The sequence below is a fragment of the Chelonia mydas genome, chromosome 7, assembly GCF_015237465.2.
Source record: "Chelonia mydas isolate rCheMyd1 chromosome 7, rCheMyd1.pri.v2, whole genome shotgun sequence".
Classification (NCBI taxonomy): domain Eukaryota; kingdom Metazoa; phylum Chordata; order Testudines; family Cheloniidae; genus Chelonia; species Chelonia mydas.
In genome coordinates this window covers 69,546,058-69,570,356 of record NC_057853.1, presented here as the reverse complement: position 1 = coordinate 69,570,356, position 24,299 = coordinate 69,546,058, and the positions used below count along the sequence as shown (strand labels likewise).

General features: G+C 38.8%; 1 protein-coding gene across 2 annotated transcripts in view; it reads right to left on the bottom strand.

Moving 5' to 3' along the window:
• NRG3 (neuregulin 3) overlaps positions 1 to 24,299 on the bottom strand; it is an 874,025-nt gene that overhangs the window by 111,754 nt on the left and 737,972 nt on the right. For both annotated transcript variants that reach the window (XM_043551318.1, XM_007067242.3), the window contains exon 4: positions 18,423 to 18,449. In XM_043551318.1, coding sequence (XP_043407253.1) covers positions 18,423 to 18,449 — 27 coding nt within the window. The remainder of the gene's footprint in view (positions 1 to 18,422; positions 18,450 to 24,299) is intronic.

Below are 24,299 nucleotides of genomic sequence, written 5' to 3'. Positions count from 1 at the left end.
TCATGAATTTTTATTAACATACTTAATTGGGGGGCTGGGGAGGAGGAAAATAAACTATTCTAGAGCCTTCAATTTACAAAACAGTTGGGAAATATATTTTAGACCATTTTTATTTTATAAAGAATCTACAATATGGTTGCAAAATAAGGCTCCAATCCTGAAAACTCGTACACGTGAGTAGGGCCCACACACAGGTTTGATCCTGCAAGGTGCTGAACACTCTGTCCCCAAACTAGCATGCTTAATTTTAAGCACATTAGGGAAGTCAATGAAACTCTTTAACACCTCATGTGCTTAAAGTTAAGCACATGCTCAAATGCTTCCCTTGATTAGAGATAGAGTGCTAAACACTTTGCAGTATGGAGCCCTAAATGTTTACAGTTAAACATGCACCTAAGTCAGAGATGGCCAACCTGTGGCTCCGGAGCCATATGTGGCTCTTCAGAAGTGAATATGCGGCTTCCTGTCTAGGCACCGACTCTGGGGCGGGAGCTACAGGCGCCAACTTTCCAATGTGCTGGGGGGTGCTCACAGCTCAACCCCTGGCTCTGCCACAGGCCCTGCACCCACTCCACCCCTTCCTGCCCCCTCCCCTGAACCTGCAGTGCCTGCGCTCCTTTCCCCCCCCCCCCGACTCTTGCACCCCACAAAACAGCTGATCGGGAGAGGAAGGGGGAGGTGCTGATCGGCGGGGCTGCCGGTGGTTGGGAGGCGCTGGGAGCGGGGTTGGGGAGCTGATGTGGGGGCTGCTGACTTATTACTGTGGCTCTTTGGCAATGTACATTGGTAAATTCTGGCTCCTTCTCAAGCTCAGGTTGGCCACTCCTGCCCTAAGTCTTTACAGGATCAGAGACTACATTTGTGCAGCGTGTATAAAGCAGTCCTAACAGTTTACTCTAAATATATGAAACTTGTAAAACGTTTCAGCTTTTTTATATCCTGTAGCTAAACAGATGTTAACAGTGCTACAACCTATTGCCATATAGAGATGAGAGTGTCAGGTAGGATTTAGTGGCAAAAGCTACCGGAAAAGCCAAAACAGTCTTTTTCAGTGTTGCTCAATAGTATGAGTACAGTGTATTCTCTGTATTCAGTTAACCAGAATAGAAAATGTCATTGGGTTATAATCAACAGTCCCAATATTAGACCACATCCATCTTATAGCTACCATATATTACTCAAGGACATAATTGATTCATAGGAGATCTTTTCTCCGGACACCATATTTTAAAAAGGATTCTGCTAAAATGATCCAAAAGTGAAAGTAACAATGAGTTCTACATGGGGAAATACATATTTTATTCATCTACAACTATATGTATATTTGCTCTTTGCTAAGTGGTATCACTTTTGGGCATTGCTATTGGTTTTCAACTGGAAGAGGAATTGGTGGCAAAGCCAGGTTAGGGTATTTTTAGTGTAATGTATTTATTTACAAAATGCACATAGTTCTTGCTTATCCTGAAAAGAGGAACCTGTATCTTGATAATTCCATCTGCAGATACTCCACCTAGGACAAAGCTGAGTAAAGCCCTGTTGTATGCAGTGTTGTTGCAGCTGTGTCAGTCCCAGGATATTAGAGAGACAAGGTGGGTGAGGTCTTTTATTGGACCAACTTCTGTTGGTAAGAGAGACAAGCTTTTGAGTTTACACAGAGTTCTTCCTCAAGTCTGTTGGCAGAAACAACTTTCTTCTCTCTTTCATTCTTGGTCTCAGTCCCTTTGCTTTTAGCACAGGTTTTCTCGCCTGCCCATGCCCTGTACTTTTCACCTACAACCCAAGTCACTGCCCTTGGTAGCATGGAAAGCAAGGTTCTAAAACCCTGAACACACTAATTGAGGCAGGCCTTGGTAATAACTCTACTTTTGTGCAGCTGCTTTACAACAGAAAGAAATTTCAGACGGATTTGACTATACCCAGTGTCTAGTGGAGTTGGCTCCTCTGCTAGTCTCCATCCAGATGCCAGAGAGTACTTAACTCAAACAATCCCTTTAACCTGTCCAGTGTGGATGGCCCCACTGGGAGTTAAAACTCCAACCAGCATAGCTCTCTGGGTCATTGGAACACATGGACCTTTCCACCACATCAAGATGGAATCCACAGGGAAGGTTTGGTATATTGGGGCTACATTGATATGTTTTTTCTTTTTATTGTCATGTGTATACACATATATAAAATATACACACATACAGTAATAGAGTGGAAAAGCTCCTCCATATTTAAAATGGAACCTCTTTGTCCAATTTTATTGAAGCAACATATAGGACCCAGTGGGGTCCAAGAACCAAGCACAAAGTTATCCATAGGTATTCTGTGAGGTCGTGACATGGGGACAGAATCTGTGTGGTGGTTTTCTGAATGGGACATGTCCTTTTTTGGATGTAATTCCCAATGTTTGTGAAATTGCCCTAGAATCCAGTGAGGACTGATGGGACAATCTGAAAAGGGGTATAATGTTATGGGAAAGGTGTTAATGAACTGCATGTTATGAATTACTAGTATGAAACACTCTGTAGAAAGAATTAAGTTGAGGGGACAAAAGGACTCCATGAGAATCAGTAAAGCAACCACATCCACATTCTGTTCCCATGTCACTTCCTCACAGGATACCTATGGATAACTTTGTGCTTGGTTCTTGGACCCCACTGCGTCCTATATGTTGCTTCAATAAAATTGGACAAACAGGTTCCATTTTAAATATGGAGGAGCTTTTCCACTATATTACTGTATGTGTGTATATTTTATATATGTGTATACACACAATACACATGACAATAAAAAGAAAAAATATATCAATCTAGCCCCAAGATACCAAACCTTCCTTGTGGACTTCATCTTGATGTGGTGGAAAGGTCCATGTGTTCCAATGACCCAGAGAGCTATGCTGGTTGGAGTTTTAACTCCCAGTGGGGCCATCCACACTGGACAGGTCAAAGTGTAGGGTCCAGAAAAAAACCAGTCGACTGGTTGAGGACTGAGTGATAGGTCAAGAATCTATTCTGATAAAAAAGTTAAGTGATAGAAATACAAGGTCACCATGCCAGCAAACAGCATGACAGACAGGAAGCCTTCTTTGTGCCTAATTGATTTTTGATGATGCGAGAAGAATTCAGATTCAGAAGATACCAAAATTAGAATATACAAAAAATGGTAAATTAAAGAATGTGCAATGGAGAAATAAAATAGAAAAAAATCAGTGGGACAACATGAATGTGATGACTTTTAAGACATAAGAAAGCAGGAATAGCATGAAATGGTTCAGTTAGTAGAAGGCATATTTAAAGATTCAAATGGTATTGGCTCTAAGACATTCAAGGAGAGATGTTTAATATAAGCCATGTCACATTTTCACAAAGCATATACCACAATCCATTGATAAACTCACTCATTTTATGGAGTGGCTACAATGGGTTGCCATCCTGGTAGACTAGGTTTATCCTGTGAAAAGCTAGGTTGAAACGTTGGCTCAGGCCATGAGTGAAACTGAGTTTCATATTGTCATACGAGTTCTTATTTATCATCACAAAACTATCAGAAATCAGGCACAGTTCACCATGATTCACAGTCTCTTCTGAAAAAAGTATGGCAGAGCACACTAATTTTTCAACAGATTCCTTTTTAGTCTCATACAGCCATAAAATCAGTATTGACAATGAATAAGAATCAAGTAAAATGAAAAGTAGAATGTAATATTTAATGTACTATTCAGTAAACTAACAGGGTTTTTCTCTCTGTAAACCCATCATTGCTATAAAACAGTCGTGACAGATGTACTAACTGTGTGCATTTCAGGAGATCGCGAGTAAATTCTGTCAAGATCTTGTTTTAAGCTCCATTACTACACACAATATATGTGGATTGCAGCCAGATCAACCCTTATGGGATGTGTGAATGGTTATATAGCAACATACATTACTGAATGTCAACACTTTGGAAATACAAATAATATGACAGAGCTAAAACTAGTGTTTCACCTTCTGGGAATCAACATCAGAAATCACCCGAAAAAGTACTATGGGAGGTAGAAAAGGTACCTGTAACCACCTAGTCCCATATACCATCGCACTTAAAAATAAATATAAATATCAAATATATACAGTGAAATCTTGTCCCTATTCAAATCAGTGGGAGTTTTGCCACTAACTTAAATAGATCTAGGATTTCACGCTTTGCCAGTTATAGTAGTAGAAAGACTGTGCTCAACTGGAGTGGTAAAAAGGGGATTCTTTATGGAGGCAACTGGGTACAGAAAGGGACTTGGAACTATTTGTCTATATACCCAGTCAGTATAGTAGCTAACACTAACACAGAGCATGGGCTGCCACAGCACCTCCCCAATGCCTGACCTGGCCATGAGGACAATGGAATGCATTACAAAAACCTTTCACACAAAGGGCAAAAATGGGAGAAAAATCCAAATAGTTGATGATAATTAAAACTCCAGTGCTACAAAGGGATGCACATAAGCAGAACCTTATCCCTGCACAAAGTCCAACTGACTTTATTGACATGAACAATGTTAAATATGTAGTAGATTTTTCTGCATATTGCAAAGATAATGCACATGCTAACACTATCCTATAAGCAACATGAATACAGGTATCCACAAATTCATCATGCAACATTTGTTGACTGGCAGCAATATGTTCATCACCATAGAGTACATAAAGGGTAGAGTCTCCTCTTCTTCAGACTTATAAAACATTAAGGGCTGAACAGGAATTTTGCCACTGATTCCACTGGAAGCAGAAACGGGTCTAAAATAATTGCCCATAAAAATAAAATCAACAACATTTGCACTTAAGGGATAGATTTTTATCCATGTCCAAGTGAAAAGCCAATGCTGTCTGGTTCAGGCTTTATGTACAGATGGTTAGGAACAGTTCTAATCTACGCCACTGGAACAGGATCCCTTAGTAACTGTATGCCTAATTCTCCACTGTAATGAATATGGTTGGGAAATTCTCTCCTGGCCATTTCTAGCCACTTCATCTCTCCTTTGCACTGCTTGAGCACTGTGCGGTGGCCTTAATTGTCCAGAGAATCCCACTCTAAGTGTTTACAAGTATAGACCTCCTTGATCCTGAAAAGTCCTTACATATTCTTTGTAACATGCAGAAAAACTCAACACAGAGACATCATGTGTGGTGTATGGAAAGGCTGAACCCTTTCTTCAGACTCAAGAAAACACCATTTTTTTCCTTTTAAATCTGCATACAAGAGATGTGTCTAAATTTCTCCTGTCAGAAACAAACCTCCATTGTTGCAAGATCGCATACAAAATTTAAGTTAGCTGAATGAAAATAATGGACAAATTAAAGGGCAGCATACAGAAAAAGATGCAGTTCCTATTACTTCATTAATATCCCATGCCACTGCATCTTATAGTAACTAAAATGCACTTTTGTTTCTCTAAAGCTGATTAACTCAGTTAACATTGCTGTATTCATTTTCCAAGCATCCATATTTTATGAACCCAGCAATCTAAATCACATTGAAACTCCAGTTTTTCAAATAGTGTATCATTTGTGGTGACAAGAGGAGCCATTATAACTAAAATGAGCAACACTTCCAAATGTGTGTGTGTGTGTCTCTCTCTCTCTCTACATTAAAAAGAGCTAGAACAGTTGTGTTATTTAGGAACGATTTCCAGTTACCCTACTAATAGTTCATACTCATCATTTCAATAATAAAATTACCCAACTGATAAATAAACTTACAAAACTGCAGGAGATGACATATTAGCACAGAAAAGACAGGACAAATTGAGGAAGGCTGGCCAGGGAATAGAAGAGAAAGGAAGTTACAATAAGGAGAGGATGTGGCTGCCTGGCTTGTGCACATTTGTAATGACCATTAGCATCCTATACAGGAGAGGATGTGTCAGAGTTACTCTGCTCTGTATCAGTTTCCCAGTTCTAATCGGTGTGAAGCCTGATCTAATGCCTATTAGAGTCAATGGAAGGTCTTCCATTGGTTTCAATGAGAGATGGATCAGCCCCTACTGGACTGATCCAAACTGTATTAAAACCCAGTGAAAAGTTTCCCATTGACTTCTGTGGGCTTTGGATCAGGCACAGTGCTCTATACCTCAACAGAGAAGCAAGTGCTTTTGAAGACCAAGGTTCTTTACTTCAGTTACTAATGCTATAGGCATCGTGTTGATATACAGTATCATAAATCACAAAGGGACCCCTTCTCCTTCATTTTTTTTCTTATCCCCTTTCTTTTCTTCTGTCAGTGGATTCTGTCCTTTAATTGATTTTGTTCATAACCCCCCTGTCTCGGACACCTTAAAGATGGTTTGGATTGTATCATACTGTCACAGATGCTAAAAATATTTTATATATAATTTGATTAACTCTTGGGGGGAAAGGAGCTTTCAAACTGGTTATATTTTCTGTCTCCCCATTTATTTTTTTATTTTTACTTTATAATCACCAGTAGAGATGACAAGACAATTAATAATTTGTAGTAAAACTAAAGACAAAATGCCTTCACACCATCTAACCAAAGTATTCAAACCTAAAGGATCTGTCACAAGAAGATATCAAGACTATCACCTTACGCCTGGTGAAGAGAAAAAATTATTAGAAGATATTGGGAGGCAACATTAAAACAATCTAAGAGTGAAGGGATTTCTGATTTAACGGCTATGGCCAGAAAGAACAAAGTATATAGGCATCACCAGATGATACTTGTAAAATGCTGTATCCGTACTTTTTGAGGAAAATTCCTGATTCTCATCAACGGCACGTAACAAAGATGAGAAGATTTACATTACAGAACACAAGCACACTTCCATAATCTGAACATGCAGGAAGGCTGTGATACTGACAACATCATTACTAAAGCTTCGGTTAAGTATTCTGCAGATACCATATTTCCTCCCTGGGTTGTTGCTTAGCATGACTAATTTGTATATTACATGGGCAACTGTAGTACCATCACTCACTTGTTTCTAATCAGAGGCAAAGGCTGTTGTCATGAAACCAGTCAATGGTTATAGAATGACAATGGCCTCCAGCCTAGATCAGTTTAGTTTCAAAACACAGATGAAGACACATTCAAGTGCAGGAGAAAGGTATCATGAAACACAGTTACAGAATGCATGTGCAAATAACTGTATTAACAACAAGCAGCAGCAGCTTCCACTCAGCGCTTTTTCCACCTTTTCATATTCAGCTGCTCCTGAAAAAGAAAAGAAAGTGTACATAAAAGTAATAATTCAAAGGCATCTCCAGTGCACTGGCAACATTTTCACACTGCTTACCCTTCTCTTCCTCTTCCAGTAACTAGTGGAGGAACAGCCTCTTTACTCATTCTAGGCACAGAGGACACAGAAAGATTCAGTTCACTTTCAGAAACATCAGTAGTGTTACACATTTTTACATATATTACAAATGCATCAGTGTCACGGGAACATTTATTGTGGTACTTACCATTGTGTGGTAGGTAGATGCCCCCAGGCTTGATTACCCACCATGTTGGTATGGTCTGCTGGATGCATGTGCTGTGGCACCTGTGATTGGGAGAAGGGGCAAAGCGGCACCAACGCCCTCATACTTACACAAATTTGGCAGAACTTTGGATCACGGCTTCCTGTAGGAAACACTTCAATGCATGGTAAGGGGCAAATTTACAGCTAGAGGAAAGTGAAACAGGTAATAAGTAACTTGAGTAACAATGAGGTCTGGATTCACATGTGGAATGTGCTGTACTTACCACCTCCAAGGCTGCTTCCCAGGCCCTTGGTACCAATGAATAGAAAAGCCAGGCAGTCTCACCCAAGAACAGTTCTACTTCTGCCATGCCATCCGGTTTGGTAAGAGGATTTAGCGTCTTTCCTGCTGGCCATTTTACAATGATGCTTAAAATACATGAGCTACCTTTCACATACTGTTTGCAAAGCTTGGAGTAGAACCTTCCGATAATAAGCCATCTGATGTCATCAATATTGTCTTATGGTGTCTGACTGTCTGTGTCAGTGATTTCTCAGGCTAAATCAACTATTGTGAGTTGTGAAACTCACTGCATTAAAGGTTGTTGTAGCTGTGTTGGTCCCAGGATATTAGAGAGACAAGGTGGGTGAGGTATCATAGAAGATATTACCTCATCCACCTTGTTTCTGCATAAAAGGTCATATTTAATGCACAACTGTGCATTCATGGTTCATGGAATCGAATGATCTGGATTTTGAGATAAACAGTATTCAGCACTGAGATGTACCAGCCAGGCAGAAGCCCAATGGGCACAGTCCTGAGCCCAAAACAAAAAATATCCACAAAATGTCTACATATATGTGCACATAATTACACGATCAATCGCATAAACCGTGCACACACATTAGGCATGCATTATTCCTTGTGTACTTTTTGCACAATCTGGTCTCAGATGTACATATTCCTTTTTATCTGGGTGTGACAACATGGGATTGCATGTTCTAATGCACAGCGTTGGACACAACTGCCAAGAGGTTTGGAGTAGGAGGAACATGAAAACACTTACCTGGAACTTTATATGAATTATCCAACTGTTTAAGGCCCCACAAATATTCCTTCCTATCCACAGACAATATGTTGTTCTCAATACAAACCCCCATGCTCCCTCCCTCCACCCCCCACACACATTCATTTTGCCCATGGAAAATGATACAATAGTAAGAGCTATATGCAGCATCAATTATGACATATTATTTTATGTTTTTGGACTTATACCCATTTTACAAACATCCAAACTAACAAACTTTGGCTTTTTTATATACACAAACTTTCTGTATTTCCAGAAATTTTACCATAAAAGAATATATATATAAATATGTCAGGGGAGGGAGGAAAGAACAACCACACCCACACAGAGTTTTTCTCCTGAAGAAAGCTGACTATATTGTCACGTCAGAAGTGGGAGAGGAAGGTCATCAAGGTAAATTAAATGTATTAGAATAATTTTGCCCATGTAATCCACAAAGTGACAGTTTTATTGGTGAATTCGTCAGTAGGGGAAATAGTTGCTATATATTATCATAATCCACCTACACTAAATAGAATGTAAATCCCTTTCTTGTTCTTCACAAGCACTTTAAGGTAATTGAAGATCATTTGTTTGGAAAATGGAAACAAACTGGAAAAATAATACATGGAGACAAATAGAGAGAGTAATTCTGAACAAAAGGCTCACAACAGGTTGCAAGTCACACACACAGGACTACATTTTCCCCGAATCGGGCATCAGCCTTGAACACCAGTTTAAACATTTTGTCGACCTAGCCTGATGCAATCTGTGTTGTTTATCTCTCAACTCACAGGGGCTTCCCTTTCACCTCAGCCCGATACATACTATCACCAGTTTCTCACAGTCCCTGAAGACCCCGCTGCTTCCATCAACCGTTTCAATCTTATTCTCTCCTGAGCTGTGGATGCCCATTCCTCTGGTCTCCAAAGGTGCTAGGTGGCCATTTTGCTCAGCATAAAGCTTTTGGAGAGAATGCCATAAGTCTCACCCCACCCTTATGAACATGTTTGGGCTAAAATTCCAAAGTTATGCCATGCCTCAGCATGCTATTATTTATTATTATTTATTATTATTATTGTTATTGTTATTATTTATTATTTTGGAGTACCCATAAAAGTGCTGAGTATGTCACAAAGCACAGAGAAAGACAAGGTCTCTACAACAAAGCTTCTGTGCTAATTTTAGAAAAGGTACAATGAGTAAGGATAACAAACAATAGGGTGGGACTGAGTAAGGAAGCAGAAGGCTTACGGAGCAATATGGTTGTGATATGCCAGATAGCAAAGGGATCCCTGGTAGGTACAGTGAAACTCAGCAGGCCTGACCCGCTCAATACACCTCACATGTTGCTGTCATCATAGTTAGTTGGGTATCATCTTGTCAGTTGAAAGCTAACACCACTTTGATTGTTAATATCACAGTGAAATGTCTGTAACAGTGGTTTGGGTGAAATTATGGATACTCTCTGATATTATCTTTTGGAGACTAAACAGATGAAAGAGATTAAATGGGTACTTTTTTCAGACAAACTGAAAGGCAAATATCTCTGTTTCACTGACAAACCAAGCCAGGTGTGACCAGAGACCTGGACAATGGACTATTCATTTGCATCAGAGATTATAGGACCATCATTTGCCTTGTAAAATCACAGGAAACTGCAAAAGTGACTGGTGTTAGCTCCCTCAAAGGCACAGTAAGCAGAACAAAGCTGAGCCCCCAGGAGGACTTTCTGACTTGAAAGTCAAAGATAAAGGCCTTTGGGGATTTAAGGAATTGCTGAAAGACTTTGGGATATCCATCTCTTGAGTGATCGAAGACACCAACATTTTGATCCTGTAAGGGTGGATCCTGGTTGGAACAGACAATCAACACTGGAGAAGTTGTTGTAAGTAAAGAAATCATCTTGAACAAGAACAATAGCTGATTAAATTTTAGTTTTAGAAGCATGTTTTCCTTTTGTTTGTAATTACTTCTATCTTTATTTCTTCTACCTGGTATCACTTGCCCAGTGTTCTTTTGTTTATAAAACTTGTTTTATTTTTACTACAAACCAACTCAATGCTGTGTTTGAAGGGAAGGGGTGTTTACCCCAGTTAAACTGTAGTGTACTGGCTCCTTAAAAGAGCAGCAGATTTAACTTCACTGAGTGTTCATTGTGAGGGCTGAACACTGCAGGGCAGACATTTCTGGGGAAATTCATGACTGGGAGATTACTACAAAAAGTAACTGGGCAACGGAAGCCAGGGTGTGACCTACATGCTTATATTTTGGCTGTTGGTGTCATGGCTGTAAACCACAGAAGCATAACATTTAAGGCACCCAGAGTTGCAGGGCAGGAGGCGACACATCCCTTCACTGGTCTGGGTTCAACCCCAAAGCATTACAGTTGTCACATGGATATTCAATTTAAACAGATGCACACCTTGATGGTTCAATTAAAGATTGGATTTCTTCCTTCTCCTGGAACTTGTAACTTGTTCTGTGATGTCCCATTCTGATTTACTAGTTCTTTAGCAACTTAGTAAAATCAATACAATTGTATCATAAAAAGTGTTAATTGTTATACTTCACCATTGTGGATTAAATAATTATTTAAGATTTATATTGTTGTAATGCTCAGTGGACCAACCAACATCAAAGCCCTGATGTAACAGACACTGTACAAACAGAGAAGCAAACATGGTTTATGCCCTAAAGAAATTACTACCAAAAAAGGATCTATATGCTTATTTGTAAAAACTGGAATCCAGGAAAATCTGAACTTTATCTTTGGAATATATTATCTTTAGCGTACATACAGCTAGGTTCTCAGCTGATGTAAATCAATGTCACTCCACTAAAATCAATAACGCTATGCTAATTTACACCAGCTGAGAATCTGGGTGATAATGTTCAATGATAGCAAAGTCCTTCTATGCTATCCCAGGTATTTATTTTCATTTGTTTATTTGCTCCTTTAAGACATTGCTGCAGGTGTAGAGCCCAGCCAACAAACTGTATAGATTGTGAGCTGTGCTGAAACTAGTACATTTTGCCTTTTATTTATTTAGGCAAAACAGCAAAAATATTCCGTTTTTAGTTTAGCTGATACTGCCCATCAGCAAATACAACCTGTTTTGTACTGGCGTTGTGAATCAAAATGTGCCTGTTACAGTGGATGATAAAATTCAAGGTCAGAGAATAGATTAGCTAACCACATCATGTATTCCCTAAACTGAAAACAGAGAGGACTGTTACATAGGTGTCAGCTAAAGAAACCAAATGAAAGCACCAGCTTTTCTGATACAGACAATTTTTTAAATACTTAGAATATGAACAATTGAAATTCTTTACACATATTCACAATTACAAGATCCACAAAGGATAATTTTAGCGGTATCTTATGCCTGTTTTAGTTTGTTGCTCTACTTAGTTCACTCCTGTGAGTTGTTATGCCTGATTAATTAAGAGCCTGATTCTGCCCTCACTTTGGTTTTACTGTGGTGTAACTCCACCGACTGAAATGAAGTTACTCCTGATCTACAGAGGTGTGAAATGTGAATCAGTCCTAAAGAAGAACATTTACTTTGGACAAGGCCCTAATTAAATGGTTCTTGGGGCTGATTCACATTTCACACCAGTGTAAATAAAGGAGTAATCATAACAGACTAGAAATGCCAGTTGCCAATTTGTTTTGCAGAAACACACTGCCGCACAGTCCTCTGCAGCTGCAATATTTATTTTGCAGTTACACATGAGTAGGTTTCTGTTATTATTTCATAATTTTTGTTTATACAGTTGATGTTGGCTTGGCTCCTAACAGCCCCAGCAGGAGGACTCCTCTTGCATAACAACTATGTTTTCATCAGCAGTCCAATGGATTTCTTCTTGTCCCTGCATGAGGCTTTTTATTTTACCTCTGTATCCCATCACGTACTGCTGTGGCATAACAAGAGTTGAGGAGTCTGGACACGTGGGTATTCTCACTAGGTGCTAAGGCCTTATTGTTGTAAGATATTGGTTCTTCAAGTATTGACACAGCTTATTTGTTCCTCCATCCAACCACTACTCCATCCTTTGTCCTTAATTTTTCTTCTCTGCACGATGGGACATTAGTTATGGTGGTCATACAGCATTTCCAGCAGTGGCTGGCTTTCTCTTTGCCTTTGCAGGGATTCTTTAATTCACTGCTGTTTCCTTTGGTCCTTTTCTCCTGTACAATATGATCAAGAGCATGAACACCTTAGTTTGGCTCTACCCTATTCGTCCCTATATAGGACATCACAATCACCAATGCAGATAACTGTGGCTCAGTATGTTGTTTATTTCTGAAGATCTTGATTCTGTAACCCACTGTAACTTATTGTATTAGCAATGGTGGCAATAAACAACTGCGTGAGTCTGTTTCCATTAGCAGTCAGTCTCCTGCTGTTCCTTTCGGAGAATCTTTGGTTCACTTCGATATTTTAAATTCGTATTATGTAACAATGATACCCATATTCCACCCCTACTCAGTACTATTAATGAACCTCTAAGGTTTGTTATTAGGTGAATGATACCTGCTCTCTGAGCGCCAACATTCATCTACCACTTTATATCCTACTAACCACCACAAAAAAACACCCCGCCCTTCCTTGACATGAACCTTTAATGTAATTTACACTTATGCAGACTATATTTTGATCAAAATTGTTTGTGGTTCATCATGTTAATCTTTGCTTACCAGCTTTCCTACCTGCAGAAGTTCTAAGAAATTTATTTAGTACCATTTCTAGGTGCTTTGAGATCCTCAGATGGAAGATTATTACTATATATTTGTATTACTGTAGCACCCCCAGAGACCCCAGCTGAGATCAGATCACCATTGTGCTATGCACTGTGCAAACACCTGGTAAGAAACAGCATCTGTCCCAAAGAGCTGGCAGTCTAAATAGACAAGCCAAACAAAAGGCGAGAGAAAGGCAACATTATCATCCAACTTTACAAATGTGGAACTCAGGTACACAGATTAACTGACTTGGCCAAGGCCATACATGAAGTCTATAGCAGAGTTGGGAATTGAATTTAGATCTCGAGTCCCAGTCGAGTGTCTCAATCACAAGATCATACTTCCACTTTTTAGGTGTTAGAGGAACATAAAGAATTTCATCATCATTTGGAGTTTCACAAAAACTGGTACTTCTGATCACAGTACAAAAGTGCCCATTTTCAAAGCCAACCTCTATTCTCTTGTGCTCACATGGCTTCCATTGAATTTAATAGAAGCTGCACGTGTGTGCATGGAGGAACAGAATTTTGTTTCTATTGTGAACATGTAAAGGAATACGTCAAGGTTGTTAAACACAATTTTCCTCATTTTAACAATTTTTAAACAAAGATTTCTCTTGATTCTAAAAATATATGTAATGATATTAACCCTGTAAAGTGAAGCCAGCAACACTGTTGAAGTCCAGACATTCAGACGTTCAGCATATCTGTACAGGCAATATCATCTAGAAAACAGAAAATAGCTAATACCAAAAATGGGACTTGATCTTTATCTCTCATGCAAACCAACTTTCCCTGTCATGCTCTTGCTTATTTGTTGCTTCTTTCATTCTTGGTTTTTTGACTGGGTCACTATTAATGTTGTGTACAAATCCCACATTTCATTTTATGACAGATTAGTGGCAAAACTATTAAACCATTCTCAAAATTGTAACACAGTGAGAAATTTCACTCAGTGTCCTTTATGTGGCATCATTTTTGTGATTTTCCAGCTAAATTCTCATGAAATGGTATTAATAAAGCAAAATCACACCTTTTCTGGCCTCCCACATGCTACCAATTTTACTAAATCACAGTGAAGATGTCAAGTGTGAGAGTTTTGCTATAGCAGTGAAAATGTTCACATACCTGGAGGTACTAATATTTCCTCTTAAATACAAATAAACTTTTGAAATAAATCTTTCTATGGAGTTGAAGATCAAAGAGCTAGGTCCCTAACATACCTGTACTCACATACACAAAGAATACCCAGAAACAATGTGTCTTGGATTATGTAGAAAGGATTGTACAGTGAAGAATGAATGCTGCAAAGACTTATGTAGATGTTTAACTTTACTAATGGACGCAAATGCACTGATTAAATTGGTTTCTTCTTCTGGAAATAAAGTTAAACACACGCAAAAAGCTTTGAATGACCGAGTCAAGGTTTTACGCTTCACTACTGTATCAGCACATGTCAATACAAACAAAGTGGAAAGTTCCTTTTTATAATTATTAATACAGTATTTTTATATACTTATGGTAAAGATTTGTAAAATTGTTTATACTTTATAAATAAAGAACTATAAAAATGTAGGCAACCTTTCTAAAAAATATTTTACTTTTCTTGCATGCACTTTGAAGTTCCTGGTTCTATACTGACTGGAACCACATTAAGGCTATCAAGGATAATTCCCCACTCTGGCACATCAAGTGCAGAAGGTGGGGGCCTACAATGACTCTAAACATTAATACTTTCCACTCCAGGCTTGTATTAAACTCCCAAGGTTACAGCTTTTCTCTGACCTTTCATTGGTAGATGCTGCCACCACCCAAGTGCAGAACCCCTTTGACAGCCCACGATGGCGCACTTTAGAATTCCTTCCTTTGGGGTACCCTCACACACACACACACACACACACACACACACACACCGGGGAAAAGCTGAGAAAGAAAAACTAAGGAAATCAGCTGTTGCCACCAACTAATTAAACAACATGTGCACAAACCTCTTAAGACACAAAAATCCAATTCTGTTCTTAAAAATAAAAGTACATTTTATTAATAAAAAAAAAGAAAGAAAATACATCTGGGAACTCAGGCTATTGCTAGATTTTAAAAGAGCCACTACAAAATTAAGCACCAAGAATAGCTTTCTTGAGGTCCAGTTTAAAGGTTACAAGCAAAACAAAAGCACCTGGGTTAACACAGAGGAATCCACAAGCCATAATGAAATAAAAGGGATAAATCTAATCGCGTCTTCCTAGACATTTCCTGATCTACTTACATATCTGGGGTTTTAAATGAGAAGTTTCTAGGTATGATACTGATGATTTTTTCATACCTAGAACTCAGTGGAGATACTTCTATTAATTCCACTGGGCTCTTAAGCATCCAAATTTCTGAATGAACTGAACCACCAGTCTTTATCGATTAATAATCATGAGTTGCAAACCATATTATAGGTATACATATATATATATAATGTTTCACTCATGCTTTCTTGCTTATATGGCTCAAAGAATCTGTTACTCTGGGAGGGAATGAGTTAAGAACAGGGTTCTGAATTCTCTGGTCCTTTAAGTTCCCTTAGGACTGCTTATGCAAAGCACAGTGGGACCACACGAGCTGGAGATTTCCCCTGGAATCACCCTTATGAAAAGCTGGAGAAGGTGGGTCTCTATGTCCTACATCATCTCTACCACCACCACTCATTTGGTGATCCACCACCCTGATTAAGGGTTAGGATAGGACAGGTGTTTCGAGGGCCAGGGGAGGAGGCAGGGGGCCCTTAGAAAAGTGGAGAGGATATGTCAGTGAGGAGATAATAGCAGACGAGGTGTGGAAGAGCAAGATTCCACCACACCTGACTCTCTGCAAGCAGAAGGTCTTCTGAAGTTAACACTGCCCCCCACCCCTCCCCACACACACACTGTAGTTTAACTTATGTTGGAACTGGACTGGTAGTTATCAGCCTATCAGATCCCACTCTCTACTGTGCCTTAGTTCTGCTCAGGTGCAGCATGGAACTGAGCCCTGAGTTTCATCCAGCACTCTGAGTTTCTTGATTTTTACAGAGTCACATTGTGCCTTTCTGTGACCTGATTAAATACTAAATTACCTTTGCTTAAGTCTTATCTAAATTGGTTAAGGTGTTTAGAAGGCTTGAAAAACTGAGAAGACTTGAAATAGTTACATTTTCCCACTATGTGGCCGGATCCTGCAAACCATTATGCAGGTGAGAGTGACAGCACTAACGTAAGCAGGGCTGCTCACCTCAGTGGTTTGAGCATTGGCCTGCTAAACCCAGGGTTGAGAGTTCAATCTTTGAGGGGGCCATTTAGGGATTTGGGGCAAAAATTGGGGACTGGTCCTGCTTTGAGCAGGGGATTGGACTAGATGACCTCCTGAGGTCCCTTCCAATCCTGATATTCTATGATTCTATGAAATGGAGATAGCGTTTGCTGGGCAGGTTCCTTCTTTTGTCAGTTTATCAATATGGAGTTTTATTAATTACTGACATGTTGATGTAAAAATATACACAAATTCTTTTTTAAAAAAACTTACCTCCTGTTACTGCTTAAATACATTTTTTATTTTAAATAATAGGAATGTGTCTTGATAGAAGTTCCAAATCATGAGATAATTAAATGACAAAGCTAAAGCAGTGGCGAGATTTTATCTTAAAGCCCTTCTGAACCCCCAAATCCTGCGTTTACTGCTATTTGGACTGGGGTTAGTGTGTGGTTTGTGCATGTGAGTGTGCGTTTTAAATAAAGCTCCCTCATGATTATGTCAAAATAATATTTTGTTTCATAGTACTTGTAATATGAATCTAGAGCAAGACAAACTGAAGGCATAGCTGCATAATCTGAGCAAGTAACAGATTAGTTAAGGAATACTGTATAAAGTTTGTATTTCAGATATTAGCAACCTTACTTACTGGCTTAGGCAAAATGCCTTGCACAAATGATGAGTTTGTTCTCTAACTCTGCAAAGGATTAGCCTGAAATTCTTAAAGAAAGTGTCTGTGCTATCTGACAGGTTTCAGAGTAACAGCCGTGTTAGTCTGTATTCGCAAAAAGAAAAGGAGGACTTGTGGCACCTTAGAGACTAACCAATTTATCTGAGCATAAGCTTTCGTGAGCTACAGCTCACTTCATCGGATGCATACAGTATGCATCCGATGAAGTGAGCTGTAGCTCACGAACGCTTATGCTCAGATAAATTGGTTAGTCTCTAAGGTGCCACAAGTCCTCCTTTTCTTTCTGTGCTATCTGCTGAATGTCAGCTGTCAGGTGAGGCTTTGACCGGGTGAACTCCACACTCCCTCAGGCTGGTGGCTCTTTTACAGTTTAAGCATTGGAGTCAAAAGGATGTGCTTCTTTCAGTTTCTAAACCTACGCGTAGTGATTTCCATGATTCAATATTTTCCCCTACTTTGAATAAAGGGTTTTGTCTGAAAAATAAAGGTTATAGCTCACTTATCATTTCGCTTCAGACTATCTTCCTGAAATATCGATAGCCTGTTTCAGCCTCAGTTAAATTTTACCATTTTATTACAACACTAATTCTATGTAAAACATCAAGTTTAAAAGCATTTTAACATTTACAGTACTCTTTCAGCAAGACAGATATGTTACTACTGAATCTTTTCCAGTGTCTAAAATCTTATATAGAGTATTATCTTCTCAATGGCCATGACACAGCAGATTTTCCACACTATGTTGTGCTAGAGGACACAGAAATAAAATATGGAATTTTTAACCCCCACAATACTCAGGGAGCATGAGGCTGAAATTGTGAGATAATCCAAAATTTAATAAACAAATCTAACACGTGTTGCAAATGTAAACACGCAGGGCCAGATTTTAAAAGGATTCAGGTGCCTAGCTGAATTTTCAAAGGCATCTTAGTGCCTAACACTCTGATTTCAGTAGCTGTTAGAAGGATTTTCAGAAAACATCCAGGAGCCTAACAACCACTGAAATCATTGAGTGTTAGGCACCTAGGTGTTTTTAAAAACCCCCTCTAGGCACAATAATATCCTTAAAAATCTGGCCCTGAGTGACCGCTCCAAAGCCCATTGAAGTCAATGGCAGCCTCTCCACTGGCTTCAACTGGCAATGAACTAAGTCCCAAGAGATCGCCATTAGTAAGTAAAAGGAAGAAAAGTGAAAACTTACCCATGAATTCAATTCCTAAGTGGTCTGCTATACCAAGGAAAGCATGGAAAAGAAGAACAAAGAAAGACAGGAAAATGTCAGAACTGGGCCCAAATAACACACAAATCATCATCATTAAATGTTTATATTATGTTTACGTCCTGGGGCCCCCAATGGGAGCATGGTCCCACTGTTCTGGGTGCTGTACAGATACAAAAAAGGGACAATCTCTGCCAATTAGGGCTTACAATCTAAAGAGAGAAGCATCTAGACAGAAGGGGATGGAGCTACAACATACAAGCAAAGGAATGTGGTGAAGAAGTGACACGGTTTTGTTCATTATAGTTTCTTTCATACTTAGCAAAGTAGATTTAAAATGCTACCATTCTGATGTGGTAATATTTACATTCACTTTATGGTGATATAAATGACTATACTAGGTGCAGAGCAACAGGAAATCAGACCCAGAAAGTTATAACCAACAGTTTCAAAACTGGGTATCTAAAATTAATCTCCGAAAACCATATTTAGGATTAAATTAAAACAAAAAGGTGAAAAAAGAGGGTCAGGTTTTCAGTTACTACACACGTGCAACTCCCAGTTGTAGAGATCATCTGAATTTTTTTCTCCAACGGAAAATTTCAACTTGTCATTGAAATGGCAAAAACTAAAAATTTTTGTCCAAAAACCAAATGTTTTTAGGTTTTGCCCTCAACGTTTTTTTGATTTGGAGGTTTTCAGGGTGCCCCCCCCCCCGCATCTGTTTAGTTGGTTTGTTTTATTTGTATGAAAAATAGCAATTTTCTGCAGAAAGCACACCCTTTTCATAAAAAAACCCCACCATTTTGTTGAAAACTCAAATTTCTACCACATGACAGTTTGATGGAAAAATTCTGACCACCTCTAGACAACAGTGTGCTATAAATATGCACAGCGATAACACACGCTGCTGGAAAATCATCTCACTGTCCTTCTCCTGGAGATGTGAAAGGAAGGCATTTTAACTGCTGTCTGCTTCTTTTCATTGTATATGCAAATAATCACAATACAGAGGGACCCACTGGGTATTTGGCAAGGTTTGTAGTTTAGCAAGTACAATACATAGGAAAAATGGAATTAAAAATAATTGCATTCACAATCCTAAAATGGATCAGGTTGAAACTCGCTCACAGGTTCAGGATTTAGATATATATGGCTTGGAAGTTGTGCTTGGAGATTACATCTTCTTGGATCCAGAGCACATGCTGGATGCGCTCAGACTCTGACTCCTACAGGCACTGCTTCTGCCAGGTAGCACTGCAATGTGCGTTATTGTACTTCAGTAAAAGTTGTGGCCTTGGCCTTTACTCCAGTTATCTATGCATTGTGTTTTCTTTCTTTTCTATCCAGAGTGACAGCAGCAATGTACAGAATATCGTGAATAAAAATACTGGGTTTCCTGTAAGCTTTCAAATCTCTCTCAGATATGTTTAGTAGGGTACTTCACAAGACCTTTTAAAAGGTTCTGAATGTACTGAACTTTCACATTTAACTAAAAATAAATATCATAGCACAAGGAGGAATTGAAAACTGTTAAGAATCTGATCTTGAAGTGTTTATACACAATGAAGTCAAGCACCGGTTTTTTTCCAAAAGCAAAACCAGCTAAGTTCAGCCTCTGTCTCTGTCACATCAATGCTAGATTTCATATCTTTGAATGTGATGTGAAATTACGTGGTGCTTACTGAAAAACCAGGGAGCCAATCATCCAACACACTAAGAACATAAGAACGGCCATACTGAATCAGACCAAAGGTCCATCTAACCCAGTATCCCGTCTTCCAACAGTGGCCAATGCCAGGTGCCCCAGAGGGAATGAATAGAACAGGTAATCATCAAGTGATCCATTCCCTGTCGCCCATTCCCAGCTTCTGGCAAACAGAGACTAAGGACACCATTCCTGCCCATTCTGGCTAATAGCCACTGATGGACCTATGCTCCATAAATTTAACTAGTTCTTTTTTGAACCCTGTTATAGTTTTGGCATTCACAATGTCCTCTGGCAAAGAGTTCCACAGGTTGACTGTGTGTTGTGTGAAGAAATACTCTTTTGTTTGTTTTAAACCTGCTGCCTATTAATTTCATTAGTGATCCCTAGTTCTTGTGATAGGAGAAGGAGTAAATAACACTTCCTTATTTACTTTCTCCACACCAGTCATGATTTTATAGACCTCAATCATATCCCTCCTTAGCCATCTCTTTTTCAAGCTGAAAAGTCCCAGTCTTATTAACCTCTCCTCATATGGGAGCCATTCCATCCCCCTAATCATTTTTGTTGCCCTTTTCTGAACCTTTTCCAATTCCAATATATCTTTTTTGAGATGGGGTGACCACATCTGCATGCAGTATTCAAGATGTGGGTGTACCATGGATTTATATAGAGGAAGTATGATATTTTCTGTCTTATTATTTACCCCTTTCTTAATGATTCCCAACATTCTGTTTGCTTTTTTGACGGTGGCTGCACATTGAGTGGATGTTTTCAGAGAACTATCCACTCCAAGATCTCTCTCTTGAGTGGTAACAGCTAATTTAGACCCCACCATTTTATATGTATAGTTGGGAACTGCTAGTTTTGCTACACTACTTCTTGGAAAATGTGTTAAACTCCAGTTTGTTGAATTCATTTACGATCACATCTTCTTTACAGTATCTGCTACAGAGAACAAGCATGGTTATGCAAAATGCACAACATACACTTTATAAAGAAAGAACACAGGATAGTGTTATGTGGTATAGTTAGGAGAAAGAACATTGGATAGTGTCATGTGGTATAGTCTTATCGGAATGAGTTTGGGATGGATGCATTACTCAGGATTGGTGAATCCACAGATGGTTTATGCAGATAATCCCAAACACTCTTCTTTCATTATTGGCATGAAATATGTCACACACGCACATACACATCTTATATTTTATAGTGCTATATACTGCCATTCACATCATAGATAGGGTATATTATTTGCAAAGGTATAAATGTATGAATGAATATGGGATCATAAACTACAAGAGTGGACAGTAATCTCATCATATATTATATTAATAGAAATAAGATTAGTTTCCTTCCAGAATTTTCACTTTTAATTATGTGACATTACACACCTACATATGCAATTTGCATATATTATTTGCCTGCAAATCACACAATATTTATTTTATATTCATCCTTAAACACTGTAAATTAAATCAAGATATTTATAAAGGTATCGTCTGCTTACTTTAAAAAACTATAGTGGAAATCTAACGCTCTAGTCTGGTCTCCAAGGGACTAAGTTATAAAAAAAGATCAAGACATATTGTCTTTAAGTCTATGGCAGAACAGTTGATAAAAAATTATCTTTCCCAAACTGGGTCAAACATATTGCATAAAAAAACCCAATGTTTTTCATCAGCAATCTGCAGTCTCCTTCAAGAGTCTGCTGGTATGGTTTTTTTTAAAAAGCGCATGTGATATATCCACCCTTCCATGAAGAGGTAGAAAGATTTTTCCAACATTGTGAGAGGCTCTCTATATATCAGTAAGAAGCTATTATTATAAATATTTAGGCTACTTCAAAATGCGGTGAAATGGAGGATTGATCTGAAGGACTAACTTTTAGTGGTGTGTGTGAGGGGTAGGAAACAGAGGTGGAGAAATGTTAGGTAGTGGTATTTTATATATCCCATAGGCCTAAAAAGCAACATCAGCTACTGGCATTATCTACTGTTGACAAAGCTTTTTTCTGCAGATTATGAGGAAAAGGAGTCTATCTGAAATAAGCATTCACAGACCAGTATCCCAGCTGCCAAATGATATTCTTATTCCTAGTTCTACAAGAAATTAGAAGAAGGTATCTGGGTATGAAAAAAAAAAAACCAAAGAACAAACAAAGCAAACCTCTTGCTGACTCAATGCACATAAGATGTTCTACCCACACTGGAATATGCATTTGATGAAACCCTCTTCCCTCCCCAAACCCAACCCCCAGGACATAAGCACAGGATACCAGTCCTTTTTGCAGGATGATTAATATGTCACTTGATAGCCTCTTTAAAATCATTGGTTTCAAAGTAGCAGCTGTGTTGGTCTGTATCCGCAAAAAGAAAAGGAGGACTTGTGGCACTTCCACTAGTATCCCTTTTCTTTTTAAAATCATTGTTATCACTTTTTGTAAATGGGTAAATGAGGCACAGAGAACTGGAATTGTCTGGATATTTACAAAGATAAGTCATTCAGGGCAGGTTAGTTGATACCCAAACTAATTCTAGCTGCTATCTAAAGTGAGAACTGCTGTCGATGATAGCTGATATAGCCCTAAGGACTACATGTTTTCAATTGACCTAGGAGGCTGCTAGACATCACAGAAGCAATGCTGAAATGCTTCTGCAATGCACCAATTTTTATTTGTACTTTTTCTGTCTATAAATCAGGTGTTCCCTTTTTTAAGTGTGAATGCAGAAACATTCATATCCCCTACTGGGATACATTTTAGCATTTACAATAATTTTTTCAATGATATTTCTTGAATACTCTAACATAATCACTCTGTTTACGTTTCTGGATTAATGATTTAAAGGAGCCCCATTTTAGTAATCCCCTTGATAGCAGCAGCAGCCGCCATGCACTCCTGAATTAATAAATAGTAGCAAGAAAAGGAGTACTTGTGGCACCTTAGAGACTAACAAATTTATTTGAGCATAAGCTTTCGTGAGCTACAGCTCACTTCATCAGATGCATACAGTGGAAAATATAGTGGGGAGATTTTATATACACAGAGAACATGAAACAATGGGTGTTACCATACAGACTGTAACAAGAGTGATCAGGAAAGGTGAGCTATAACTAGCAGGAGAGAGCGGGGGAGGGGGGGACCTTTTGTAGTGATAATCAAACTGGGCCATTTCCCACCTTGATTATCACTACAAAAGGTTCCCTACTCCCCGCCCCCCCACCACCACCCCGCTCTCCTGCTGGTAATAGCTCTCACCTTTCCTGATCACTCTTGTTACAGTCTGTATGGTAACACCCATAACTTGATTATCATACACATTGTAAGGAGAGTGATCACTTTAGATAAGCTATTACCAGCAGGAGAGTGGGTGGGGGGAGAGAAAACCTTTTGTAGTGGTAAACACCCATTTTTTCATGCTTTGTGTGTATAAAAAGATCTTCTATACTTTCCACAGTATGCATCCGATGAAGTGAGCTGTAGCTCATGAAAGCTTATTCTCAAATAAATCGGTTAGTCTCTAAGGTGCCACAAGTACTCCTTTTCTTTTTGTGAATACAGACTAACATGGCTGTTACTCAGAAACCGGTAAATAGTAGCAGAATCTCCTGATTGCTGGGCCTTGAAGGGTTTCTTTATCCATCATAAATCTTCACAAGCAGATAAGAGAATCTAGGCTACAATTTACATAAGTCTGAATATAACCAGATCTCCTCCACCCTCCAATGCACACACACTTCTTCCCTCTAAGCCTCATTATACAGGGATTTGACTATATACAAAGTCTCCTCCAACAGCTAACATTAAGGACTTATTTTCCTTAATATCAATGCTGCCCCAGCAGCAGTGGTGTTTACTAGAAGTGCAATCTGTGGTTTTGAGGATATGAAATAACTCGTTAGATGGGTAGGAGTTCAGGAATGTTAGCAGTCATTCAGTAAACTAATCAGTCTCACTGTTCACCCCATAGCACTTTTACATTCTAAAGGAAAAGAGGTGTAGTTGCCAACACCAGAAAAGAAAAGACAAAATGGTTGTTTCTCAGGTTGGCTTTGTTTGGAATAGATACAAGAGAGGACAAATAACTCTTTTGAAAAGCTCAGGGCAAATACTGACTCTACTGAAATAAAGTCAATATACTGTATTTTCT